The 16,821-nt window shown below is 47.3% G+C and overlaps 8 protein-coding genes across 8 annotated transcripts; 4 read left to right on the top strand and 4 right to left on the bottom strand.

Moving 5' to 3' along the window:
- Nucleotides 1–1,860: 1,860 nt before the first annotated feature.
- On the bottom strand, nucleotides 1,861–3,346 carry N7533_000332 (uncharacterized protein; the record flags this gene model as incomplete). Its single annotated transcript, XM_057096982.1, has 5 exons — nucleotides 1,861–1,928; nucleotides 1,966–2,222; nucleotides 2,277–2,760; nucleotides 2,856–2,938; nucleotides 2,988–3,346. 5 exons carry the CDS (start codon nucleotides 3,344–3,346, stop codon nucleotides 1,861–1,863), a joined length of 1,251 nt encoding a protein of 416 aa, XP_056965475.1.
- A 335-nt stretch (nucleotides 3,347–3,681) lies between these two features.
- On the top strand, nucleotides 3,682–4,401 carry N7533_000331 (uncharacterized protein; the record flags this gene model as incomplete). The annotated part of the gene is made up of 2 exons (XM_057096981.1): nucleotides 3,682–3,974; nucleotides 4,119–4,401. 2 exons carry the CDS (start codon nucleotides 3,682–3,684, stop codon nucleotides 4,399–4,401), a joined length of 576 nt encoding a protein of 191 aa, XP_056965474.1.
- A 251-nt stretch (nucleotides 4,402–4,652) lies between these two features.
- Nucleotides 4,653–5,598, bottom strand: N7533_000330 (2OG-Fe(II) oxygenase family protein; the record flags this gene model as incomplete). Its single annotated transcript, XM_057096980.1, is given in 3 exon segments — nucleotides 4,653–5,189; nucleotides 5,200–5,394; nucleotides 5,416–5,598. 3 exon segments carry the CDS (start codon nucleotides 5,596–5,598, stop codon nucleotides 4,653–4,655), a joined length of 915 nt encoding a protein of 304 aa, XP_056965473.1.
- A 484-nt stretch (nucleotides 5,599–6,082) lies between these two features.
- On the top strand, nucleotides 6,083–7,241 carry N7533_000329 (SDR family oxidoreductase; the record flags this gene model as incomplete). The annotated part of the gene is made up of 3 exons (XM_057096979.1): nucleotides 6,083–6,102; nucleotides 6,169–6,406; nucleotides 6,474–7,241. The coding sequence occupies 3 exons, from the start codon at nucleotides 6,083–6,085 to the stop codon at nucleotides 7,239–7,241; spliced, it is 1,026 nt and encodes a 341-aa protein (XP_056965472.1).
- A 1,194-nt stretch (nucleotides 7,242–8,435) lies between these two features.
- Nucleotides 8,436–9,401, bottom strand: N7533_000328 (uncharacterized protein; the record flags this gene model as incomplete). Its single annotated transcript, XM_057096978.1, has 3 exons — nucleotides 8,436–8,506; nucleotides 8,956–9,189; nucleotides 9,233–9,401. The coding sequence occupies 3 exons, from the start codon at nucleotides 9,399–9,401 to the stop codon at nucleotides 8,436–8,438; spliced, it is 474 nt and encodes a 157-aa protein (XP_056965471.1).
- Nucleotides 9,402–10,835: 1,434 nt separating this feature from the next.
- N7533_000327 (uncharacterized protein) lies at nucleotides 10,836–11,725 on the top strand (the record flags this gene model as incomplete). The annotated part of the gene is made up of 4 exons (XM_057096977.1): nucleotides 10,836–11,040; nucleotides 11,093–11,290; nucleotides 11,342–11,478; nucleotides 11,531–11,725. 4 exons carry the CDS (start codon nucleotides 10,836–10,838, stop codon nucleotides 11,723–11,725), a joined length of 735 nt encoding a protein of 244 aa, XP_056965470.1.
- Nucleotides 11,726–11,763: 38 nt separating this feature from the next.
- On the top strand, nucleotides 11,764–12,085 carry N7533_000326 (uncharacterized protein; the record flags this gene model as incomplete). Its single annotated transcript, XM_057096976.1, has 2 exons — nucleotides 11,764–11,774; nucleotides 11,866–12,085. 2 exons carry the CDS (start codon nucleotides 11,764–11,766, stop codon nucleotides 12,083–12,085), a joined length of 231 nt encoding a protein of 76 aa, XP_056965469.1.
- A 1,989-nt stretch (nucleotides 12,086–14,074) lies between these two features.
- N7533_000325 (MFS transporter) lies at nucleotides 14,075–15,908 on the bottom strand (the record flags this gene model as incomplete). Its single annotated transcript, XM_057096975.1, has 5 exons — nucleotides 14,075–14,920; nucleotides 15,003–15,320; nucleotides 15,397–15,511; nucleotides 15,732–15,826; nucleotides 15,879–15,908. The coding sequence occupies 5 exons, from the start codon at nucleotides 15,906–15,908 to the stop codon at nucleotides 14,075–14,077; spliced, it is 1,404 nt and encodes a 467-aa protein (XP_056965468.1).
- Between the last annotated feature and the right edge of the window lie 913 nt (nucleotides 15,909–16,821).

The raw sequence follows: 16,821 nt of genomic DNA, 5'->3' as shown, positions 1-16,821 counted from the left end.
CTAGTAACTGCCAAATATAGTCATGCCATTACCACCGGTATTTTATCGCAATTTAGTTCGCACCACGCTAGAATATAGCATTTCTCCCGATGTCGCAGTCGCGGAACCGCGGGGGTCCACGGGCTCCGATCAGGTTGTATAGCTAAAATTGTGTAGAACATTGTGACCAAAAAGTAACTTCCAAATATTGCTCCTTTTTCTAAAACCATTAAAAGAGAGAAGATATGAGGTGAGTCGAACGTGACTGCCTGTGTAGGACCACAAAACTCTGGAAACTTGAGCCCACCACGCTGCACCCGTTAGAATTGCAGCCTGCATGAGTGTAGTGCTAGTAGGCAGATCTCAGCCGAGTGATTGCAAACCTGATTTACACTAGTTAGCTACGAGGAGGGATAACAGTCGACTACTTCTAAGGAGGGTCGTACTGACTGGAACCTTATGTATGAGCAAGCTTAGTGGATAAAAATGAGAACTCCAATTTTCCACCTAGGTAGGTCAAGCGGAAAGCAACGAGAGAAGGGCAATCATTAGAATCATCGTATATTTAGAAAGAGTAAAAGAGCTGTTTTTCGAAGCAGCAGCTATTCCACAAACATTCACGATATGAATTCCCATCGATCAGTTGATTTCACAGCTTCAATCCAGGCTCAACTGCTGTACAAGAGAGCCATGTTCTTCAACTGGCAATACCATATGGTCAGGAATAACGGCTCAATTGTCGTGGGGCTGTGAAACAAGTGGTCAATTGTCAGTCAATGGAGAAATTGAGATGCAAAAACTAACCCGATATAGCAGAACTGACGATGAAGTGAACCGATGATTGCACGCGTTGAATATGGAGCAACTCGAGTGGAGAGTAGAAGAAGAGAACAAGCGAAGGTTTGTGTGATGAAAAGGCGAAGGTGAGCAGCTGCCTGATTCGGGGGAAGCAGTCGTGCCTTCCACGTTGGGGCTGCCTGCACTACCAGTGCCAAGACTTTGTATAAATTGTCAACAACAAAAATCAAATTGCGCGTTTCTCACGTGAATTTCGGAAAAGACAGCTTGCTTAGATTTGTGACATTATTTATTTCGCGATACTTGCTGCACCAAGTAGGATGGCCCTCGATCATAACTAATTGTATTCCAAATAGTGTTGCCAATGACGCAAGCCAGAGATCCAGCAGATAGCTCCATTTCTCTCAGCGCATTCATCAAGTGCATCAAGATGACTTCGGGTTCGGTTTTCAACCTCAAACAGTCCTTGGTGATGTAGAACATGACATTGCGAGAGAAGAATTATGCGTGTTGTACGACCGCTGGATACGTATAAGCGCCGCAAGATACCCAAGGCTTGTGTCCAATACCTGAAAGCCTCTGGAAATTGAGATTGAACGTGCGAAAGCTTAGCCTGGAGGATAGTGAGACGTAACTCGTCCACTTTCGTAAGCTTGATATCGGATTCGAACACGGGTTGGAGCGTGTTGTCTACCTCCACAAACCTTCTCTGCGCGAAAATACATTCGGCCAGAGCAATTATTAGCGCGCCTTGACTAGGCAGTCGACGTTCGATCGCATCTCGAAGACGACTCTCAGCTTCAGGAGGGTCATCCAACTCGAGGAATGTATCAGCTAAGTTACATACCAAATCACTTGCATCTTCGCGGAAAATAGTATCTTGACTTGTTTTAGCAATTCCCTGGGAGATTTGTAGAGATTGCAATGACGCGGTGAAGTGACCTTGATAACGTAGAATTTTTCCCATAATTAGTTGTTGTCGAAAGAGAACAACTTGCTCCATTGCCGACAATGGCGTAGAACCTGGACGCCATGTTGCTAGTGTGGCGATTGCTTTGTCTAATTGATCAAGCTGGATGTGATTTAAAGCGCGTTGAATGATGGTGTGGCCATATGAAGCGTGTAACCTTCGGTTGGATTGATGAGGGAAGCTATTCATTAGAGCACTAAAAGCAAGATCTGTCTTACCGGAGAGCCGGTGGAGAAGACATTGCCTCTGCGCAAGGTAGGAGCTTGTATAGCTATTGTCGAGACCATTCGTGAGTTGTTTTGCCTGGTCGACCGCGAACTGCTTCCACTCGATGAGAGAAAAGCGAGATGATTCCAAAAGATTGAGAGCGATCTCAACCCTGACCACAGGTGCCATGTCCTCAAATTCAAAATAACGTCGAGCTTCTTCCAGGGTATATCGAATGTGCGTTAAAAAGAGACTTGCGTCACAGAACCTGTACGCATTTCAGTGACCAGCGGCAAAACAGGCATCGAAGTGTTGATTGTACTCCAGATATTTCCAAGGCACTGAACGACAGGCCAGGATAAGAGCCTGGAGACTCCAGAAAGGATAGAGGCTAGAAGGAACCAGCTTGAGCGTCCTATCTCTTTGTTCTTTGGTCAGGCTGAAAGTGGTAGCCGATTTCCAGGTGATAGCAGAGTCGATTTTGAATAAAGTTTTAGTCAAGATCTCGGCGGAGCATGTCTGAATCAGAACATCCGAAAGGCCTAGAGTGGCCGGGTCTACATAGCTGATTTCCCCATCATCAGTCCATCGTTTTCGAGGGGAAGTTCCACGGCATAGAAGATCGACCGAAACCTCCTGGTTGGCAAAAAAAGATAGAAGTATGATAAGAGGCTCGGCATCAACAGAGTCAGTGGCCATCAAATCTGGGCTCACTGCAATGGTAACAGCTCCAGATGTGTTACCTTGACTTGGAACTACCTCATTTACTTCAGTATGAGATGGGTGGTTGACGAAAGTAAATAAGTCTGTGAAACCGTAAGCAAAGCTTAGCGCTTCAAGGTATTGGTATAAATTTCACTTTTCAGCTTCTTGATTGTATGATCAATTTCTCTGTTCTTACTTTGCGCCCTGCGCACTATTTCCAACTTATTAGGAAGTGCATCAAAGGCAGCTTGCCATATACTATCGGTAGGACGTTCCCAGCTGGAAATTAGATTAGCAGAAGGCCGTGAAAGGCGAGTTCGACCCTTACCGGGATGAGCCGTCTAGAACAACAAGGATCCCTGTAAGGGGCTGGTCGCAGTCACGTGAAGCCCAGGACACAATGGCCTGCCATCGATGCCCGATTCTGCGGACAGAGTAAAGTTGATCCGGTAGAATATCGATGGCTCCTAGCTGAGCTTTCAATTGAGCTATGAAAGGCAAAATAGGTGTATTCCGTGGATACAGTTGAACCAAAGAGTAGGCGACAATCCGCTTCCACTGTCTCGTAGAGATAGAAGTAGAGTTCAACTTCAGTAAGTCAAATACGCTCTCCGCGCTGACTGAAGTACCCAGCACAGTGTCGGCGTGGGAGTGTACACCCTCGCCATTTTTTTCCTTGGACGACATTGGGTCGAGGCTCTAGAACCAGTCCCAGGTTTAGATAATGTATGAAGCAGACAACTTAAGTCGGTGTAAACAGACGCGATGTCACGGGACTTGATTTTAATTTAGGTTCACACTAGTCCCTAAAAAGGCCTGTTTGGTGCAATGTATCAATGCTGGCCAGATTCAACCTAGCTTATCTGTACGTTGCAGCGGCCCCATTCCCAGCATCTAAACATTTGGCAGTTGTACTTAATTGCGAAATTATTGGTATAATAAGCACACAGACTCCTCCTTTTTCTGTCGAGACGAAATAAAATATTCTCTCCACTACATAAATTACCAGCATCCAGTCTATCATGACAATCACCTACCTGGCCCTGAACAAACAAGAGAGTCTCTCGCATGCCGATATCAGTAGGAATTTCCTGATTGATTTCGTGCAAGTTGCAGATTCCTGGGAGCTAAATGTTCCTACGGCTCAGGGCTTTGTCCCCTTTAGCTTCGTGGGAGAAGGGAAGAGGATCAGGATGTCTCTCCAAGAGAACAAGCTGAGACGCGCAGGCGAAGAAGAAATGGATCCAACATTGCGATCAACTATCTTGCAGGCGGTCTGTGAGGACCCTCGGATTGGTCTTATATGGGTTGCTCGGTAAGCTTCAATATACATTCGAGTAGGATACCACCTAGGCGTGAACCTAAAATGACATGACTTCAGTTGTGACGGGGTACCGAGATATATGCTAGTATTTCCCCCGGAATTACTTGCAATATGGAACTGCTAACATTTCAGAAGGTTCTCCCTGCTTGCTGCTCTGGTCGCCGAGACTCAGGAATTCCAAACTACATCTTGTCACTGGGATTATATTTTATCCACTGCCCAACAGCAGCTGGGGCCGGGCCAGGAAGAGCCTAAGATCACCCACAAACACGATGAAATATCCATCTTGAAGGAACGCGAAATGGCAGCGGTTTCTGCAGAAGGCAATGGTAGCGATATCCTTCAAAATTATCAGGAAACCCTCAAAAACTTGGAAACAAATGGTAATAGGAGATTGGCCTCAGCATATAACGTGTAGGGGAGTGGCCGAAAGTCGGACACAGCAAAACTTATTCTGGTGCATCGTGTGTACTAGTTGAAATATTGTGTCGATGACGACATGTACTTTATTTGCCGAAAATGTGAAAATGACAGTTTTGAGCCCAGAGTGAAGAAATGTCAGTACTCAAAACAGGGGTATCGTGTGTGGTACAAGGAGAAATGTAAACTAGTAATATCTATAGAGACAAATGTGACGACAGATAGACAGTCCAGGTTTACACTCCCCCATCATTCGGAGCTTCGGGGAGCCGGAGCACAAAACATTGCCATACTGATGCGCTGTACCCCAGGGCGTCTACAGCACACTAGACCTGGACCACGCACTCTGTGGACGCAAGCCCGAACTTGGTCCCGCCCAAGTATACGCTGGAGCCTAGTGCCTGCGAAGACGACCACTTCGGGTATTCCGTCACCTGCAGTAGGAACAGGTATAAAGGATGCCTCTGCCCCCACCCCCTCGCTGTCTTTCCTTTTTGTCGTTTCGAGATCAGCGATTTCCAGGCCGTCGTTCTCATGATGAGAACGGAATAAAATTGTGAATGTTCCGCTATCCATATGGGGAGGATTGAAATGAGCGCTGTGGTCAGAAAGGTTGCGAGAATCATAATGGTGAATTCCGACCGTGACAGAGTCAAGGAGCGTAGTGCCCCTTAGAGGGATGTTCGCATTCAGTACTTGTGACACCGTCTCCAGCAGATGCAGCCTTACAGGGGTCCATTCCTTCGAAGTAAGGGTTAGTACAGATTCAATATTGGAGAGGGGGAACTGGAGATACCCCATTGAATAATTTGACTGAGGAATATAAGGTGGAACAGGGTCCATTGGGGTACTTCAATTCGGCGCTATGGTGAAAAAAATAGATACTTTCTTTGGGTATCTCAGTCCGGCCGCGAACACGCTCCGATCGAAGGGGAGAGTAGTCTGTGATGTTTGCTTTACCTGCCATGGGCTGTTTGAAAAATTCCCGAGCCTTGAATATTCAGTTAGTCACGAACACTATTACTGGCAAGTGAACTAAGCTTGCATTTTCGATGATAGCGTCGTGACGGTGACGTGTTGTTTCAGGGACTACCAGGCGGAAAGCTCCAAATTGATAAAGGGCTGCTTTGAGGTCAGAGACTATTGCTTTCGATAATGGGTTGTATAGGTCGAACAAGGGTAGCTTCACAGACATCCTGGACTTGCAGTAATAGATGTAGATTGGACTTAGAGGACAAGGCAAACAAGTATCCCCGATGCCGGAGGATCCATAACTTCTTCCCCCACTCCATCAAGTCATATGACTTTGGCGGGGCCCCACATCCCCCAAGCACTCTCCATTCCATTTATTTTCATCATTGATCATTCATAATGAGAGGTCAGATTTATCCAAGAAATTTGCCAGTTATTGATTAATATTCTTCTCGTGGATCATTCTTATCTTGGGTTATTTGATGTAGTAGAAGCCTGATCTTGGCTTGGTCATAAATCACCAACTTTCGAGACAGTTAGGGTAGCTGGGGCTTCGTACCCGCACATCCCACGCGGGGTATGGGGGTACCAGGGGTAAACCATTTCCCGTGTGTCATTATATGCAGGGACTACTTCAACTTCCTACCGTTTCCCACTATTTTCACATTCATCGCTTACATCCAATTCACTCCTACAACAGGTACAAGATGACCGTGCAAAATCCATCGTATGCCCCCTGACCCCCGTCCAATCACCCCTTGTCTCGCGTTAACATATATCCACTTGGACACAGCTACGTCCTTGTGACAGGAGCAACTGGCTTCATTGGCGCCCATGTCGTCGACAATCTGCTAGCCAAGGGCTTGAAAGTTCGAGGCTCAACGCGGTCAATTAATAAAGGCGAAGAAATGAAGGCCGCACGGCCCCAATACGCCGACAAGCTCGACTTCGTCGTCGTGGAAGACTTCACCAAGATTGGCGTTTTCGACTCCGCAATGGAGGGCATTGATGCCGTGATCCACGTCGCCAGCGTGGGTCTACCCTCCCTCTACACCCTCTAGCCCATAAAATACCATACTGACCAACTAATCCATACAGCCCTTCTTCTACAACACAACAAACAACGAAGAAGAACTAATCCTCCCCGCCATCAACGGCGTGAAATCCATCCTCACAGCCTCAGCCAAGCCCGGCACAAATGTCAAGCGCATAGTCCTAACATCATCCTTCGCCTCAATCCTCGATGTCAACAGTAACCCAACTCCCGACTTTACCTACACTGCCCAGCACTGGAACCCACTCACCTATGAAGAAGCCGCAGCCCCAACCGCCACATCGGTCATAGCCTACCGCGCGTCCAAGAAATATGCTGAACTAGCAGCGTGGGACTTCATCAAGACCGAAAAGCCACTCTTCGACCTGGTCACCCTCTGCCCGCCCATGGTCTTTGGACCCGTCGTCCACCCTGTGGCTAATATCGCTTCACTCAATGAGTCAAATGCTGGTCTTTGGAGCGTGGCAGCTGGCGCGGACCCGCTACCCGGCGCTCGTGTCCCTGCGTGGATCGATGCGCGCGATCTTGCTGAAGCGCACGTACAAGCCCTGCTGAGACCCGAGGCGGGCGGCAAGCGATTCTTGCCTGCTGCTTTCGACCCGTTTTCCTATGAGTATGCGGCAGATATCATTAAGGGCGAGTTCGAGTGGGCGAGGGGTGTTGTTACGGAGAATTATGTTTCGGGTACGAAGCCAAGTTTCCCGTATGGTGTTGATGGGCAGACGGTGGCGGATGAGTTGGGGGTGAACTATCGCAGCTTTAAGGAGACTGTTGTTGATTTTGTTGGGCAGATTAAGGATACGTTGGCATGATTTTTGGGGATGGAGCTTCAAGTAACGATTTTTTTTCACGTCAGCAACCGCTTTCCGCCTAATTGAATGGAAACCGTACATCTTCTCAAATCAAGTAATTCGCCAATGATTCGGTTCCTAATAGCAGGGCCAAAGATCCTAGAATCCAACTCAAGGAATTCAAGCCTGGCGAATGTCGCAACGTGTTCCTCTAGCCTGTCTTCAAGATTCAACGCCGAGTGTCCTCCAAGTCTTGCTTTGATATCCGTTTCCGGTCGGCTTGTCACCAGGATATGAGTTTTGCTCCCGTGTCTCCTGTTGACTCCTTCAAGAAGAGACAGTGACTGGGATCTTTCTCGACTCCCAGCCGACTCGGAACATTCATCCAATGGAAAATGCTGCCTTGAAAGGCATCAATAACACGGTGAAGTACCTCTTTGAGAACCTTAAGGCTCGGCTGACTTCCCTTGGTACCATGATGCGACCAAAGTTCTTTGATCTGGTCTGAAAGGGGAGTTGGATGGAGTTGGCGGATTATACATCTGACCATGATATCAACCCGTTGTGATTCGACAGTACTGAATCGGAAGTATCAGTAAGCAAATCGCTTATCTGGGTCTCCTTGACAAAGCTCGCTGATATCTTCACTGATAGTTGAACTGAACCTTGTTAGCGATCGGTATCGTCCGTTTTTGTCTTTGTGCTTTCTTACCACATGACCGATTTTCCGCAACCCGCTTGACGAGGCATTAGCATGGCTTTATGTTCAAGCCAGATATTATATACTCACCAATGCCGTACAGCCAGTATATACCGCCGGGAGAAACCTTCCACTCCTTATATTCCTGTAGATCTATGATCTTATCACCTGTACCTTGACCCCGGTGATCCTGAGCGCTGTTTTGGGCGGTTGAATAAGGGGACTGATACAGCCATTCAAGAATCCGATACTCATCAGCACCTATATCGGTCCGATGGTTAGATATTACAGCTGAATCATTACATTCACCAATTAATCAAACAAAACTTACTCAGAATCCTTGAATGAATTTCCTGAATTTTCTCTGTTTGTTGATCAATGTTGGAAATAATCTCGGCGGCTTGATTCTACGTATCTGCTATACGTTAGTGACGGCAACACAACCGCCACCACCATTGGATGTAGTTACGGAGTCGATGAATGATATCGGCAAGTGTATCAACAGTGACTCTTTTTCAATCCACCGCAGCTTTGAGCCGTTGAAATGACTGCTGGGTAAGTGGAATGAGTGTGTGTCCGATCCGAGCTGGAACAAAGTTAGTCAATTCGTTCTGTCCACTTTTATTTTCACGAGCATTCAATCCTTACCTGCCTTACTCTCACTGTTTCTCTTTCTAACCTCAGCGGAGTACTCAAGTATAGCTTTGTAGGCAGCCACCAAAGCATTTTCCAAGTGTGGACTGTTTTGATTCCCTTGATATCGACAATCTTTCTCGATAATAGAGAAATAGGCAAGATTTTCAGCCAAATACTCGGCAGACGTGGAGATTGCATCTCGGACCTGTATGTCATTTTGGGTCATCTAATTTAACAATTCCGATCGGCTTGAAGGGGTCTCGATCTCTGGAAGGAGAAGCATAAATGTATTGTCAACCCCAACGAGACTACCGCCTAGGCACACGACGCTTTATATTCTCATTCCATGAGTTTCCATGAACCACGAAGTCAGAGATAAATTTAGTCAATAAAACTTACCATGACCAGTTGGATCGAAAGAAACAATTGTCGTGATGACTTCCTTCACATTCAACGCCGCAGTGAGGATGTTTTGCGCCATGTCACAGACTTTGACCTCGTTTCCATCTTGCTTTCGAATGGAGAGTCCTTTCTTGCGATTCTCGGTATATTTTCCTTCCTTCTCTGTGATGACTTCCTTAGTGACCTCGAGAGACGAGCGACTTTTCTCCGTCGGTAACCATCGCTTGCGGTCTGAGACTGTCAAACGCCACTTTTCATAGATCTTCCGGGGCACTGGCAGATAGCGCGGAACTGGGGAAAGCAACCTGATCATCTTTCGCAGTTTCCTGCCCAGCCGGCTCAATTTTCTGGGTTGAATGGTCTTCAGGGCGCTCAGTGGGGGCCTTCTCCTCGCTATGGTCTCCTCGACCACGACGGAGCTTTGCCCGCAGCTTGTGCAGCATGTTTGATGGCGGGGGTGCTTCGCAGGAGCTTTGCAAAATTTTAGGCGCAGAATGCAAAGGTCTCGGGTTTACTCCGTATTGATCATTGAGGATATTTGAACACTTTGCAGTGTGTTCAGCGGCTCGGGTTGGGTTGATGAGACCCCGCGGGCTGAACATCTCATCATGCATGAGACCATGTCCCGATTGGGTGTGGTGCCTTCAATTCCAGGCAAAACGGATTTTTTCGTCGGTGCAGGACGGCAAGCCTAAGAAGTGATCTCAAGCTCTCGCCGATACGACGTATGCATGCCGGATTCAGCACAGAAATAGAGCCATATACTTGTATCCATGGGTATTCAATAGTTATGCCTGCATATCTACCGGATAATGTCTGGCAATTCTTGGCTTCCCCTTTCCGTTCTAGTGCTCACCCCCTCGCCGCTTTTACTCTCTGATTAGAATTAAGCACGTCCTGACCTGAGGTATATGGCATACCGACTTTTACCCTGTAGCAAAGGCCCCAGTCCAAGAAAAGATCGGCCAGGCATCTCCAGCCACCATTATGCCTTTTCCGTGTCCCCGAGATCCCTATAGGCTCCTATTTCCATTCCCCACTTGTGAACACGCACTGGCAGCACTATCCCACCCGATATTCTGGGACGATGGGTCAACTTGTGGGTTTCGCATGTTCGTGCGAACATGAGGAGGGTTGACTGATACATTCTCGTCCCGCTAGGAATCGGTCAAAGAGAAACAATACTATTGACTTGAGGACTGGAAAACTAGAGAACGCCATTGTTCGCGCGTAGTGCTCCGTGAAATCTTTTTCGTTTCGGGATTTTGACTGCGGAATTTCCTCTCTCCATTCACGCACAGGCCAACATCGAGATCGTAATTCTGCATTCTTGAACTAGTTTCCTGCATCGACGGAGTACAGATCTGACTATGTAGCTACAAGATCTACTCGACCCTCTGCAAATCTTGAACATTTGTTGTCATCGGGCATATTATTGTCTTGGAAACTGAAAAGTCGCCCCACAGTTCAGCCAGCCACACCCTTTAGGTTTTCACTACGACTTAAGACATCCTTGCGTTGCCACCCACTCGCTTTTGCCCCTCCTTGTATATAATATGACTGGAGATAGAAGATAGTGACATATTTGACTTCCTTGAGCTAGAATATAAGCTTTCATGGGTTCAGCATCTTTCAAAAGCGCCGTCATGTTACATGTTTTTGCTGAATTGATAGGCACCGCCCCGCAGATCCACATCTGATCTACAAAACTATCTGTTCTCAGCTCTACTTCTGGTGGGTTAACCTGCGATCCTGAACTTGCCGACTAGGTATAAATATTTCGTGAAAATCCTGTGTCTACATATTCCTCCCCATTACACTAAGACCTTTTCCATCCTATCCAAATCCTTCATACAATATCTACACGTATCCCTATCATGTCGTCAATTCGTAAAGCTACAGCCCCCTTTCGGCCCACTTGGAAGTCTCTGCCCGACAGCTGCGCAAACTATCGCTGCGTCACTGAATATTGGAACGACTTGTCAAAGCGCAAAACATACCTTGAATGTGATGCTCGAAATTTGAAGGGCAATTGGAATAAAAGCAGGTTTTATCTCGATGAAAATATCAAGGCCGCCAAAGGTAAGCATCCACTATCATTTCTTGAAAAGAATTTAACGCTGATTTTGACCAGGTGGCATGGACTATCTTGTTATTCCTAGCTACCGAGATGATACCTTGTCTTCTAATCTCGTATCCCCTCATCCCAAGGTTGTCATGAAGAATGGAAAGTTGGACCTGACCGCGCACGGCCAGGGCCCTAACGGCCCAGTCTGGCGAACCGTAACGCTACATGACCTCATGAATGAGGATGGCGTGGTTTTCTCATCTGGTAAGGATTATTCGATCTTGACCTGAATTCCTTAGTCTAATATAAATGCAGGCGGGGGGTTGAGCCCGAAGGGACTTGCTGTTCGACTTGCCTGGATAGAAGCAGACGAGGCGAAGAAAGCAGCTGAAAAAATAAAGCGCGACGCAGCAAGAAAAGCGTTAGAGCCTCAATTCAAGAAAGAGTGGCTGGTAAGTTTACGCAATTGAGTGATAATCAGACAGAGGCCTTACTTTCTGGTAGGAACTTCTTCGCAAGCAAATCGAAGCATTGGAGGAAATGCGTGGTCATCTACCTCCTGGCAAAGAGGATCCCTGGGTAGAGACCAGAATCAAGGAGATACAAACTGACATGGCAACAATGGTCCCTTCAATGCCGGACAGCTGGGTTTCGGAGAAACTTAAACAACTCTCAGAGCAAGATGAAAAAGCGAAGTAGGAAGCAGATAGGAATGAGATGGAGGTTACTCGGAAGAAATGGATAAAAAGTAAGTCTCTGCCTGTACAGAATTAGTATCAGTCAGGAGTCTTACTTTACTTCAGTATATTCTGACCCGCGACATCGAGCGACCAGACAAGTGTGAAGATTTTTGAAGATGATCCACGCAACCTGCCTATTTTGGAAAGAAACCTGAGGGCCGAAGGAGCAAACTTAGCCAAGTTCCCTAGGATGAGCATGGCTGAGAGTTCGAGGCCAGATGAAGAGGCGAGAATTGATATAGAAAGGATGGAGTTGGAGCCTATTTGGAAGAAACAGATGGAGGCTAGCCTCCGCAGTTGGATAATTATAAAAACTTGAAGATCGTACTCTATCTGAAGATATTTTGACCTTCAATATCGGGCAGTACAAAGGATGCCTGACGGTTGGAAGCCAGTCGGAACGTGGAAGCTTTATTTTCAGATAGCTATAGATGGTAGCCTCTTCATTACATTACAGTATAGATAGATGGATTCCATTCATCCTGTTACCTTGTCGACCAACAGTAGAGGCGACATACCAGCAGATAAACCTCTTCACCATTACATTGCGTGGAGACGAACAACCTTCAACCGTTTCGTAATCTTGAATACCATTTTCCGGGTCTGCCGTAAAGCTAAGCAGAAGTCAGCATTTCTTCGTCTATAATTTTCTGTAAAGATCAAGAGCTTCTTTGTGTTTTTCTTTGGTCTCCGAAAGTTTCTTATCTTTGTTTAGAACTTCGTCTTCTTCGTGCGGACCGGTAAGATAGCCATTCTTCTGCAGTTGGAGACGGCGCTTTTCTTTGGCTTCATGCTCCATCACCACGCCTGGGAAGGGTCTTTCGGCTCATATTCTCTGATTCGGGCTCTAGGAGTCATACCTTTTGATGGGAATTAGATTTTGGCAGAGACAAGTTGAGGCGGAATGTGCATTTGATGGAATGTGCAAAAGGACTCTGGGCCGCTTTTTATACTTAAGAAATTACAACCTTACGCTAGACACGAGAGAGATCGCCACTATTAATGAACAAGAAGGGTACTTTCATTTCCATTTTTGATGCGGTGGGTAGAAATAGCGCAGGCCTCTTTTTCTTAAACGGATACATTCAGCTTACAAGCATGAGCGCGCCAGTTGTGCCTGTTAGGCCATACCAATTTGGGAATATCCTAGAAAACAAACGTTGATTGGACATGGCTCACAATCGGCTAACTAAGCTTCGCATGATGACTGCGCAGCCTTGAATTACCACTGAGCAGTCCTGATTGGTCACAGAGCGATCACAACTTGATCACTGGGCCTGAGTCTGAGCGCCTTCATAGAAACGGCGGCAGCTGAGAAAGGAAAGCCAAGCCCCAGACATTATCTGATCTGTATAGCCGCATATGTATGTTTACAAGAAAGCGGCAGGAATCTACAAAATGCCGAGCCAATCAAACAAGTCAGCTTGTGCTTGGCGCTTAGTCACCTGAGCATAATCCACCAGCCTCCTTGTAAGGTATTTGCCAGTGAATAATTTGGATTATTTTTGTCATCAGAGGCGGCGAATGATCATCCCGATAGCCATAGAACACATTTAAGCACTCCGGGGAGATCATTTGATGCAGTTTCCGCCGCGGGCCGTGTGAAACGTGAAGCCTAGTAGTAGTAAATTGGACGGACATATCGCAGCTCGGCAGCTATATATGTCATGGTTGTGTGACATTATATTTCAACTTAATACCACCACTAGCAGTAACTAGTTACTAGTAGGACTTGTAGTACTAGTACTGCTCAAGTTCTTTCGAAACGCCGACGGCGACTTCGGGATGATATACTACTAGTACTACCCGAGACAGAGAACAACCTCATACTTTGAAGAACATGACATAGACAGCCGAGTTGGTAGGCCAATGACCCTGTTGCCTACCTATGTACTGGGGATTAACGCGGCCCATCGCTGCATACCTTCCAGCCCTCGCTAAGCGTGGGTTTGGGTTGGATTTCAATATCTTTACGCATCCACGGGTAACCCGCAGCGGGTTTACCTTTACTATAAACTGGGCATTGGTTCTTATCAGGTACTGTGCCGGTTTGATCGATAGATCAATTGATTAACTCCTCAGGCTTTTCCCAGCCACAGGCTGTATGTAGCCCCTGGAACGTATGTACCGAAGCTAATCTACATGCTCTGACTGAAGATAGCTACTAGTCCATACAACTGGCACCTTGCAACCCAAGTTCAAAAGAGTACTACGAAACGTCGTCTATCTTCTCATCTATAATTTCAAGCTGAATACATTCACACAGATACTAGCATCCCCCTCTGGATCACCCAAAATTATCCATGAACTAAATCGAAAACTTCCTCCTCAGCCTCCATCCAAACAGGTAAAAGCCCACAGGCACGGGTATCATCACTAGCGTAAGAAACCCCAGCAGCGAGTTCCCCCACCCATATCCCAGCGCCGCATACATCGGCGGCCCAGCAAGCGGAAGTAATGCCCCAGCAAACGACCTAAAAACGGTAATCGCCGCAATACCCGAGGCTGCGTGCCGCGTATATGAGTCAACAATGTATGTCTGCAGACTGGAGAAGATCCCGACGGCCCCGATGGCGAAGGGAAACAGTCCGACGATGGGAATGATCCAGTGTGTGTGCGACTGGACAGACCAGCCATACCAGAAGAAGGAGATTGGGATAAATGGCGCAAAAAGGATGCTGATGGCAAGGCGCATTTCGGGCTCAAAGTGCCCGTCCTCGTTGCGACGCTTCAGGTGCCCGATTATGCGGTCGCCGAGGAGGCCGAAGGCTGCTTGGCCTGTTAGAAACCCGAGGCCGAGGCCGATGTAAGATAGGCCGCTGAGCTCGGTGCTCCATCCGTAGACATCCTGGAAAACGTGGGTGACGGTTGTGAAGAGAAGGTAGAGACATCCGTAAATGGTTGCAATGTATGCTGATATGAGGAAGACGACGGGGGAGAGGAGTAGGCGGAATGGAGCAAGTAAGTTGTGATGGTAGTTTCTTTTTGATTCCGAATTGGCCGTCTTGTAGCAACTTTTGAGGTCTGCATTCTGTAGTTCCTCGCGTAGGCGCTCTGTCTTCCTCTCGATCAGAACGATCGGGTTCGTTTCTCTATTAAACACCATGACCAACAAGGTCAGTAACCCGCCAGAGATGGCAAGAATCCAGAATACCTATTTTGCACTTGTGATTAGTCAAGGACCCTTATAATTACAGGGCAGGAAGTCTTCTTAAGACCGAGCAAATAAAACATACCCAACGCCAGCCAGCCCTTTCTGCAATAAACCCGCCGCAAATGGGCCCCAGAACAGGTCCAAACAATGGACCAAACGTGAAAACCGACATGGCAAGCCCTCGCTGCTCCGTCGTGAACAGATCAGCGACTACTCCGCCGCCAGTAGTTAACCCCGCCGAGCCGCCGATTCCAGCCATAGTCCGGAACGCGATAAGGGCAGGCATATTCGGCGCAAGCGCGCAGGCCACTTGAAAGAGCACAAATATCACATTGGCCGCACTGAGGACGAATCTGCGACCGTATATCTCACTCAGGGGGGAGAAGAGGAAAGGACCGGTCTGTTAAGATGATGGGTTGATCAGATGGTTTCCGTTTTCTGCGAGTGCGTGCATCTGCCAGTGGCATGTAACTTACGCCGTACCCGAATAAATAACTCGTCACAGCAAGCGAACCCAGGATTGAAGAAGTATCTCCGAGCTCCTGCTGCGTGCGGCCAACGGCCGGTGCGAAGACAGAGGAAGAGAATGGGCTATCAATCAGTCAACTCGGTCTCTGGCACTAACTAAACATTTAAATCTGCCAGAGGACAGAGACAGAGGCATACCTGACCAATGTGATGCTGCTGACGAGGCTCAAGAGAAACCACTTTCGAGTTAGAGAATAATTCCTATGATGGATAAGTATGTCTTTTTGAGTTTTCCAATCACCGTGACCATTGACCTCCCACTCTGGCTCGGCTGCTTGCTTACCTGGGGTTCTCCGGGTCGTGCTGGCTTTCCCAGCCTACAATGCCATTATCCAGATCCATCAATGGGTGATCTTCATCGTCCGAAAAATTGCCCCTCTACACAGTAAGCTTACAATCAGGCTGGGAAGAAATAAAGTCATCAACATACTGATTCTAGTTCTTGTTTGGTTTTCGGCATATTGGAAAGTTTGGCTTGGTTGGCCGATGAAACAGCGAGATGAGCGAGAACGGTTCCAAGGGTTTGCTAAATTCCTCTTCGGTCACATGGTGGGTCTTTGAGAACCTTGTTTTGACAATGTTTATAAATGCCATCGATGTGAGCGACAGAACATTATTCTACGCTGACATTCCATAGAGCGGCCGTCCACAGCCGGATTTGCCGAGCCGAGATGGAGGTTAGCGTGCGGAAATGTAAGCGACAGCAGGCCGATTTAATCTATAAGCCCAGAATCCGGCACAATGCTAGCTCCTAGTCGCTCGAGTCATTTGGATTACGTAGGAAATAGTGGAAATTAGACGATGGAAAGAAGAAATATTGACATCATTGGTGGACAAAAGAACCCAGCTGTGGCCAGTCAGGAAGAGCTTCCAAAACGGGAAACAAAACTCTCGGAAGTCCCATCTATACCTGCTGTAGCGCCATCTCTAAACAGTTGATTGAACGGTTCGTCATCGAATGCAATATCTTTGAAAATGTCCCATGGTGCAGCTTCGAAATCATACGGAGTATGGTTATCGAATGCGGTCGCGGGGTTTAAGCCTGATTTGTCAAGAATGGCTTCCAGTGCTGGGCTTTGTAGAGGAGATGGTATACTATGCATCCCCACCGGTGAAGTCATCGTTGTGGGTGCATTGGCACTTTCCTCCCTCGAATTAAACTGGCTCATCTCCGTGAGGGGATGAATTTCATTCTGTGACGATGAGCGCAGAGGGAGTACATCTCGAGCAAGTTGGGTGGGTGAAAATTGCAAAGGGGGGGGATGTAGCGGTGACCCAGTGGCTATTGTGACCTTGGTCTGGTACTAAAGGAGTCTGGATGAGCCTCATTCTTAACGCCGCGGTGTATCCCGGGTCCGGTCCGTCTGGTAATG

Source organism: Penicillium manginii (genome assembly GCF_028828005.1).
Source record: "Penicillium manginii strain IBT 31320 chromosome Unknown utg000001l:1.0-3466041.0:1.0-3467806.0, whole genome shotgun sequence".
Taxonomy (NCBI): Eukaryota; Fungi; Ascomycota; class Eurotiomycetes; order Eurotiales; family Aspergillaceae; genus Penicillium; species Penicillium manginii.
Note: the sequence above shows the minus strand (reverse complement) of the source record. Positions and strands in the feature narration are given on the sequence as shown.